Source organism: Chenopodium album, chromosome 5, assembly GCF_948465745.1.
Source record: "Chenopodium album chromosome 5, dcCheAlbu1.1, whole genome shotgun sequence".
In the NCBI taxonomy this organism is placed as follows: domain Eukaryota; kingdom Viridiplantae; phylum Streptophyta; class Magnoliopsida; order Caryophyllales; family Amaranthaceae; genus Chenopodium; species Chenopodium album.
The window spans coordinates 16,242,007-16,252,408 of record NC_137838.1 but is presented as its reverse complement, the minus strand read 5'-3'; the positions used below and the strand labels follow the sequence as shown (position 1 = coordinate 16,252,408).

At 33.2% G+C, this 10,402-nt stretch overlaps 1 protein-coding gene across 1 annotated transcript; it reads right to left on the bottom strand.

The window, feature by feature from the left end:
* Positions 1-1,238: 1,238 nt before the first annotated feature.
* LOC145632663 (uncharacterized) lies at positions 1,239-6,704 on the bottom strand. The gene is made up of 4 exons (XM_081685010.1): positions 5,739-6,704; positions 3,720-3,923; positions 2,008-2,703; positions 1,239-1,820 (listed from the first exon to the last, which is right to left on the bottom strand). The coding sequence occupies exons 1-4, from the start codon at positions 6,702-6,704 to the stop codon at positions 1,239-1,241; spliced, it is 2,448 nt and encodes an 815-aa protein (XP_081541136.1).
* Positions 6,705-10,402: the final 3,698 nt, after the last annotated feature.

Below are 10,402 nucleotides of genomic sequence, written 5' to 3'. Positions count from 1 at the left end.
GGCCGGGCGGGAGAAGCTAAGGTTGGCGCCCGGTGACGCGCCCGGCCGGGCGCGAGATTAGTATTAGGAAGCAAAAAGGCGCGCCCGATCGGGCGCGTGTATTGATTAGGAGACGATTAACGTCGTTTTAGTTTGTTTTAACTTAGGATTTGTACGAGTATAAATACTCCTCCGTAATACGATTTTAGGACTCACTCTTTTTCTCTCTTCTTCTTTCCTTTTTACTCTTTCTTTATTCTCTTAATTGTTTCCTTAGATTCTCTCTTAAACCTTTGTTCTTAATCTACTCTTAATTCCAGATTTATTTTGGTAACGATTTCTCTTCTCTTAATCTTAGTTGTTTATTTTATTCCTTTAATCATGTCTTACTTTATTGCTTTGATTAGTTTAGTTTCTATTAGTTTTATTTCTAGTGTTTATGGGGATCCATAAATAATATGAAGGGGTAATTTGTTGTTGTTAATGATCAATGCTAGATTAATTTCCTATCGATTGATTTAATGCTTTGTGACTAGATTAGGCCTGATCTTTTATGCATGAGTTTAACAACATTGATTCGAGATTCGAGAGATGAGAATTGATGTTTAGGTCTAGTTTCAGTAGGCAGATTAATTTATAAATGGTTAAGTCGAGATTCGAGAGATGAGATTTAATACCGATAGATTAATTCTGTGATTGTAATACGTAGCGAAATCCCTTTACGATCTGGTTAATTGATGCATTGATGATTGACTATTATTGATTTTTAATATTGCATAATAATTTCTTATTGAATTGTTTTAACGCTTTACAATTACGGCTTGTAAAAGTATAGCAATATTGAATTGATGAATCGAGCAGATGTTAATTTGATATTAAAGGCTATTTTCAATAAGAACTTAGATCTAGTAAGTTGCGAGAGCCTGTTAGATCTATGTTGATTAATAAATTGCGAGAGCCTGTTAATCATGTTATTTATGCAATGTCAATGATTGATTATAATGTTTTACCCTGGAGTATTATTTATTGGTGAACCTATGCCCTAGATCCTTTTATATATTGTTTTCTCCCTCATTCTCATTCTTTGTAGATTAGTTTCATATTCAACTTATATATAGGTTACTTCATAATCTAGATTATATTAGTTAATTAGGAATAGAAAGACTTGTTTCCCTGTGGAGTTCGACCCTACTTCCCTATCTGCTTTAGTTAGAGGACTTAGGTATTTATTTTTTATTAGGGGATACGACTTTACCCTGTCAGGTAGGTTGCTTCTTTGTTTTCCATGACACTGGAGACAAACCAAGAAGCACAAACCAACCACTCAAGGACCGCCGTCTGGAGAGAGGACAACCTGCCCAATCTGAATCACACCAACCTTCCAGCTGTAAAGCACTATCAGATCTCAATAAAATTCCCTGTCCCGGACTCTTCTTCAAATATCTAACAACTCGCAGAGCTGCTTCCCAATGATCAATTCTGGGATTTTGCATAAACTGTGATAAAATGTGTACAGAATATGCTAAATCGGGTCTCGTAACAGACAAATAAATCAGTCGACCTATGAGGCGACGATATTTCTCAATATCATGAAAATATTCTCTATGAGATAATGCTAACTTGTGATTTTGTTCCATAGGGAACTCTGCAGGTTTAGCATCAAGTAAACCAGCTTCAGTAATAATATCCAATGCATACTTCTTCTGACAAATAAAAATTCCCTGTTTATTCCGGGCTGCCTCTAGCCCCAAAAAATATTTCAATACTCCAAGATCTTTCATCTTGAACGAAGCAATCTCCCAGATATGATTTAAAACTGAGCATAGCATTTTTATCGTTGCCTGCCACAATTAAATCATCAACATATACTAACACATTAAGCTGCATTTTACCCTTTGTCAGAGTAAATAATGAATAATCATAATATGACTGTTTAAAGCCATAATTTTTCAAAGCTGTAGCAAGCTTTGCGAACCAGCATCGAGGAGCTTGTTTAAGCCCGTACAATGATTTCAGCATCCTACAAACTTTGTCAGAATTATCTTTCTCAAAACCAGGAGGAATTTTCATATATACCTCTTCTTCCAAATCACCATGAAGAAATGCATTATGAACGTCCATTTGATGAACTTCCCATTTTTTCACCGCCGCTACTGCAAGAAAGGTTCGAACTGTCACCATTTTCACTACTGGAGCAAACGTCTCGTTGTAGTCTAGACCTTCAACTTGATGATTACCAAAAATGACTAGCCTCGCCTTTAATCTCTGCAAATTCCCATGCTCATCATATTTTTCTTTGTAAACCCACTTGCTCCCGAGTGCCTTTTTACCAGGTGGTAATTTCTCCAACACCCAAGTACCCTGTTCTTCAAGTTCCTGTATCTCTTCTGCCATTGCCTTACTCCAACCCTCGTGTTTCATGGCCTCCCTGAAACTTTTGGGTTCATTTCCTCCTGTAATAGCAGCAATATATTTTCTATGTTTCACAGAAAATCGGTGAGAATCAACAAAATGTGTTATAGGGTAAACAATACCTGAGGGAGGTGATGTCACGAGTGAACTCAAAGTTGGTGTAGATGGACTTTTATTTCGGATAGTATGCATCACAAAATCACGAAATTTAGCCGGAGTATTTTTCGGTCTCATGCCTCTACTTAAGGCATTGTCGCTGCCATCCTCTATGTGCGCACCTCGCTGCTGCTCAGCTTGCGAGTGTGGCACGACCTGCTGGGAAATGCCCACCAGCACTGTTGTCTCCCAAAGACCCCGCACTAGCGCCCGTAGGGAAACTAGCGCCCAAATAAGTGTGGCTGGCAGTCCCCTCCGCGGCCTGGCTGCGGGCAGTATCCTCCTACCGCAGGGAGGGTGCGGACTGGTCTGTTTTTGCCTCCCTTTGCTCTGTCTCGGCCTCCCTATTGCAGCCCCCATCATCACCCAGACATCCCTCATCAAGCACACTAAACTCATCCTCACTTGCCCCCTCTTCTTCACCCACCATGACAGGTAACGTAGTAGTAGTAGGTGGGGTAAGAAACGGAAAATCATGCTCCACAAACTTCACATCCCTCGAAACAAAAAATTCCTTAGTCTCCAAATCGTAGACTTTCCACCCCTTTTTCCCGAAAGGGTACCCAACAAAAACGCACCTCCTACTTCTACTAGTGAATTTATCCCCTTTACTCCGTAGATTATATGCAAAACATAAACACCTAAACACCCTAATATGCTCATATGAAGGTTGTTTGTTGAATAAAATTTGGAAAGGAGTTTTATAATCAAGTAAACGAGAAGGGGTTCGATTAATTAAATGACAAGTCGCTTGCACACACTCCCCCCAAAATTTAAAATGTGTTGATGTTTTCGCTCTACTCTCCCATTTTGTTAAGGTGTGCCCACACATGATGTCTCAAAATGAATCCCATTCTTAAAAAAATACTCCTTCAAAGAGTTAAACTCCGTCCATTATCACTACGCACAATTTTAATATCTTGATTAAATTGACGTTTCACAATAGCAACAAAGTTATAAAACATGTATTCAACTTCCGTTTTATTTCTCAATAAATAAGACCACACACCCCTAGAATAGTCATCGACAATAGTTAAAAAATAATAAGAACCACGAGACGATGGAGTCTTGTAAGGTCCCCACAAATCTAAATGCACTAGTTCAAATATCTGACTAGCTTTATTTTGACTCAAAGAAAAACAACTCCTATGTTGTTTTTCCCTAAGACATACAGCACAAGATTTAAATCTACTACTACGACTCACAAACGAAAGTTGCTCAAGAACTTTTCTCGAAGGATGCCCCAAACGTTGATTCCACAACTTTGTAGATTGATCCCCATCCGTCTTCAAAGTCTTCACTGTTGGAACACCTCGGAAATAATAAATTCCATCCACACGTTCACCCGCTCCAATCACCTTCCTCGTCATTAGGTCCTGTATAACACAAAGTTTGTTAGTAATTTGCATGATAGGCGTGTCGCGTACCTAACAAAAATAAACCTAACTAGACCACTACTATGTAGACGGGCAAGCAAGGGTCGGATCCCAAGAGACTATGGTTCAACTAATTAAATAGACTCAAGCAATTACTAAGCAAGTAACCAATTCAAATAAGTGAGAATCAATAACTAAAGAACTAATTAAAACGATTAAATCAAAACAATATGACAAATCAATGCTAAAAACATCCAAGATCAAGCTTCACCACGAATACAATTAATGCAATAGTCATTCTACCCCTAACACATAATTTAATTGATTAAAGAGGAAAAGTAATCCATGAATAATACCAATGGTCTCTCCCGAGTTATCAATGGCTTCTCTAATCACAATCAAGCCTACTTCCGTGGAATCATGTAAATTAAAGACCTTGAGCACATTACTCTAACTTCCTAATCATCCATTCAACTACTCCCGTGATGAACTTCAAACCCTTAATTGATTTATTCAAATCCGTCAAAACCCAACTCCCGTTGCGATTAGAACAAAGGATTAATAACAATACCAATTATCCCTAATCTAGTATTGGCATAAGCATAATCAATTAAGCATATCAATTACAATTATTATTAGAGAATTTAAAGAATTAAATCATGCATTAATCATATTCGGGATCCGCTAGATCTTGGAATAAAGAAACTACTCACACATATTAACGAAAGCAAAAACAATATTCAATGAAGAAAACATGATTAATAAGCAATTAAAAGTAAAAGAAGAAATAAAGATGAATACCAATTGCTTGAATGAAGAAAAGTACCAATTGTTGATGAGTAAAGATTAAAACTTGAAAGTAGAATGTAATCTAGATCTAGAGAGAATATTAGGGTTCTAATGAATGTTTTAAAGCTAGAAAATAATAACTAAGTATCTTAAGTCGGGGTTTACAAAGGGTATTTATATCCCTTAATTAAGAAAACCCGAAAAAAATAGGAAAACGCGGTCTTCGACACTCCGCCCGGTCTGACCGGGCAAAGCCGCCCGGTCGGGCGCGAGAAGCATCAAGTAGAAAATCTGACTTTCGGAGCTTATAATATTGATAACTTCACTTGCCCGGTCTCCCCGGGCAACCTTGCCCTGCCAGGGCGACGGGGGTAAGATACATCTATGTACTACTTTACTCTTCTCTTCTCCTTCCTTAATTTCCTTCTTCGCCCTGGCTGCCAGGGCAATGTTGCCCTCCAGGGCGGACACGGGTAAAATTCTCCTCCATCTTAATAAGCTTTCGTGGCTATCCAAAACTAGTCCAAATCATCCGGAAATCTTCATATGCCTACAAAATCAATCAAATAGACCAAGCCACACTAGAGAGGAAAATATTAGCGAGAAATAGCTCCGTAGAGCTTAGAAATCATACGAACATAGCTATAAAATGAGGGTAAAATATGGTATAGCTATAAATTAAATTGCAATTCAATTGAGGCACATAAAGAACGTTTGTAATCATCAAGCCACCATCCAATGTGACTGTGCCTATTTTAGAAGCTTTAGCATAAGTTCCATCCGGCAATCCCACCGGACAATGAGTCACATTTGTCACATTCGTCAAATAAGAGAGATCACAAGTCACATGGTTCGACGCTCCGGTATCAATTATCCAACCCAAGTCATGCTTACCGTGCAATTTGGGTTTAAGAGAGTTTAGATGGTCAAGGAGCTGCTGAATTTGAGCTGTCGAAACCCCTGCTAGAGCTGCTGCATCACTCGGAGTAGGAGCAGAGTTGCTTCTTGGTGAGGCGGCCTACCCACCTGTTCTGTTCGCACGCATAGAGGAGTCCCCACCTCTGCCTCGCCCCCCTGCACGTCCTCCACGACCTGCAGCAGAACCACCACATCCTGGGCCACGACCTCCTCGACGTCTGTCTCCCCACCAATCTGGAAATCCGTGAAAATGGAAACACGTGGACTCATCGTGTCCTTCACGGTTACAGTGAGCACAAAACTTATCAAAATTATCACGAGATTTAGCCTTTGGTTCGTACTGCAATTTGAAGGCCACGACATTGTCACGATTTTGTGTAGAGGAACTCCCCCCCCCCCCCCACGAAGCTGCTCGGCTTGAATAAGTTGTTGATAAGCTCTATCAACACCCGGAAGAGGATCTTGCGCAAGGAGTTGTCCTCGAAGCGATGCATATGCATCATCTAAGCCAATGAGGAAGTGGTGTACGTAGTCAACTTCCCTTATTTTCTCAACTTGAGAGACAATGTTACATGTGCACTGACCACAAGAACAATTTGGCACCGTCACATAAGCAATTAATTCATCCCAAATCTTGGACAAAAGCCCAAAATATGCAGCAATAGTTTCTCTCGATGCTTGTGTACAATCACCTAGGGTTTTCTTCAATTGGCACACACGAGTGTCGCTCACTACACAATAATGCTTCTTGAGATTGTTCCACAACAAACAAGCATCATCATAATCTCCATGGGTAGACCGCACAATTGGATCCAAGGTATTCATCAACCAAGACACCAACATCGATAGCACGGCCACCCAATCCTCAAGCTTCTCAGCATCACTCGGCTTTGCAACCGAACCATCAATAAAACCAAAAATTCTCTTTGCCTTCAAAGTCGTTCTCACAGCCCTAGCCCATTCATCATAATTATCACCCCTTAATTGAATAGGAGTAATAACGCTTCCTGGTCCGTCGCTCGAACCAAGATGAAAGGTCAAGTCGACCTTCGATTTTCCTTCATCCCCTGGCATTTTTCACGCACAAAGAACAGAAAAAAAAAATGATTGTGTTGAAAAACTCACGTAAATAACTCACACCCTCAAACAATGTTTATGAAAAAGAACGTTGAAAAAAAAAATTCAATCTCACAAGGCTCTTGATACCATGCTAAAATATATTGAATAATATTCACTGTAAATTGTATTCCTCATAAACGGCCACATACAAATTTATATAGGCTAGGATACTTGGAGGGAAACAGGTAGGTCGCACCTACCCCAAGTCCGTAGGCTCTCTCTAATACAGGGGGTTTTTTTGCATTGTTTTTTTTTTACCATTTTTTTGAACGTTTTATTTTTCTTTCGGCGGGGGGTCAACTCTACCGACACCTTTCTGTCTCTTTCCTGTTTCCCCCTTTGGGGGACTAAGGGGGTTGTATAAAGATAGGTTTTTAAAAAAAAGTTGTGTAGCTAAAGCTGTGCAGCTACGGCTTCCTCTTCTAGTGAAGGGAGCCCTAGGAAGGGCGCGCGAACGTGAAGCACCAAATAACCTAAAGATATTCACAAGATATTCTAAGATATCTTTCCACAATATTTCACAATATTATCTTTCCTAATAATTATTAATTATTAGGGCATACTGTATTTTTTAAGACACTGTATTTAGTTAATCCATGATATTATTCACAAATTTCTTGTTATTACCTCATATGAAAAGGTTAGCTGGTTAGGAAAGTTTCCCAGTAGCCTTGTTAGGCCCCGTTCTTTAGAGCTGCTCTGCTCTGCTGAGCCCTGCTCTGCTCAAATCAAATATGCTCTGCTCTGCTCTGCTCAAAAGAAATCTTCTCTACTCTGCTTAATTTTCAAATAATAATTAATAATAACAACAATAATAATTAATATTAAATAATAATAATTAATATTGTATTGATGATAATAATTTATTATTTTGAAAAATTATAATAATTATTAATATTAAAAATAATTTTAATAATTAATAATAATTTTAATTTTAATAATTAATAATAATAATAATAATAATAACAATTTTAATAATTAATAATAATAATAATAATTAATAATAATAATAATAATAATTTTAATACTAATAATTAATAATAATAATAATTTTAATAATAATAATTATTATTGTTATTATTATTATTAATTTTAATAATTATTAATGATAATAATAATAATTATTATTATTAGTAGTATTATTAATTAATAATAATAATTTTAATAATTAATAACAATAATTATTATTATTAATTAATAATAATAATTTTAATAATAATAATAATTATTATTATTATTAATTTTAATAATTAATAATAATAATAATTTTAATAATTAATAATAATAATTTTAATAATTGTTAATGATAATAATAATTATTATTAATAATAATTATAAGTATAATAATAATAATAATTATTATTATTAATAATTATAAGTATAATAATAATAATAATAATAATAATAATAATAATAATAATAATAATAATAATAATAATAATAATAATAATAATAATAATAATAATAATAATAATAATAATAATAATAATAATAATAATAATAACAACAACAACAACAACAACAACATTAATAATAATAGCATTAATAATAGTATTTATAATAATGTTGAAATCTGCTCTGCTCTGCTCTGCTCGACTCTGCTTTGCTCTGTTTTGCTGAAATTTAATCTGCTCTGCTGTGCTCTGCTGACCCCTGCTCTACCTAGAAGTTCAAAAGAATAGGGCCTTAGCAGGATCGATCACTATAATATATCGGTTTCAAGTATAAATTGTACAAATTAAGTTGAGAGTTCATCAATATGAGTAATTTTTTTTCCTAAACACTTGTATTCTCTTGCAACTCAATCACTTCTTTACTTTTTTGTTTAGAATAAAGTTAGTTCTTACTCCATTTGGATTTTACTATCACTGATTGCGTAAGTTAGGTCCCGTTCTTTAGAGATGCTCTGCTCTACTGAGCCCTGCTCTGCTCAAATCAAATCTGCTCTGCTCTGCTCAAAAGAAATCTGCTCTGCTCTGCCCTGCCCTGCACTGCTCTACTTTGCTCTGCTCTATTTTCAAATAATAATTAATAATAACAATAATAATTAATATTGAATAATAATAATAATAATAATAATAATTAATATTGTATTGATGATAATAATTTATTATTTTGAATAATTATAATAATTAATTAATATTAAAAATAATTTTAATAATTATTAATATTAATAATAATTAATATTTATTAATCATAATAATAATTAATAATAATAGTTATCATTATTAATATTTAATAATTAAAACTATTAAGAATTAATATTTAATAATATTATTAATTTATACTTTCTAATAATTATAACAATTCTTTCCAAAAAAAAAAATAAATAATAATAATAACAATTTTGTTTTATAAACATTTGATATTAGATTCACAATGTGTAGAAACATTATATGTATGTGGGTATTGATTGTTAGTTCATTGAGATGAATTATTTTTCAAATCTTTCCATACAATTTAAGAATTAAAAAAAAAAAAAAAAAAAAAAAAAGAGGTTGTTTTCAAGTAATACTTTGTATATCATTATTATTTTTATGGTTAAAAATATATTATTAAGACAAATTTATAAGTAAAATCATTATTACTCATTAAATCATTTTATTTTAAAATGTTGGTGAAATAAATATAAGTAAAACGTTGTCTTTTATCTTTCTACTATTAACATATGTTAAATATGGTATACATATATTTATGTTTTCACTCACTTAAAATCAATGGTATATGCACTTAGTAATAGTAATAGTAATAGTAATAGTAATAGTAATAGTAATAATAATAACAACATTAATAATAATAACATTGATAATAGTATTAATAATAATAATAATAATAATAATAATAATAATAATAATAATAATTATTATTATTATTATTATTATTATTATTATTATTATTATAAATTCATAGTAATAATAATCATAATAACTGATTTTTTATAATAAAAATTAATATTAAAGATAATAATAATAATAATAATAATAATAATAATAATAATAATTATTATTATTATTATTATTATTATTATTATTATTATTATTATTATTATTATTATTATTATTATTAAACCAAGGTCAACGACGCAAGACATTGGGGTTCATGCTGCAGCTCATATATTCACTAGGGTAGGCTTTGCTATAGCTAGAGGAGTGGGGGCCCAGATTGTATCTCGGATTCCCACTAATTTATTGTAGGTTGTATGACTTTTGTTTTTGAGATATAATAATAATAATAATAATAATAATAATAATAATAATAATAATAATAATAATAATAATAATAATAATAATAATAATAATAATAATAATAACAACAACAACAACAACAACAACAACAACAACAACAACAACAACAACAACAACAACAACAACAACAACAACAACAACAACAACAACAACATTATTAATAATAATAACATTATTAATAATAATAATAATAATAATAATAATAATAATAATAATAATAATAATAATAATAATAATAATAATAATAATAATAATGTTGAAATCTGCTCTGCTCGGCTCTGCTATCCTGAAATCTGCTCTGCTCTGCCCAGAAGCTCAAATGAACAGAGCCTTAATATAGTAAAGTGACAATTACATCACAAAGGAGTAAACGTTTGACATTTACATCATTAAGGAGTGAAAAGTTGA

Coding starts and splice junctions, on each gene's coding strand:
- LOC145632663 (XM_081685010.1), bottom strand. CDS start 6,704: ATGCCAGGGGATGAAGGAAAATCGAAGGTCGACTTGACCTTTCATCTT. Junction 3,924..5,738: donor TATGCGTGCGAACAGAACAG/GTGGGTAGGCCG, acceptor TGTGTTATACAG/GACCTAATGACGAGGAAGGT. Junction 2,704..3,719: donor GTAGATTTAAATCTTGTGCT/GTATGTCTTAGG, acceptor ATTTCCCAGCAG/GTCGTGCCACACTCGCAAGC.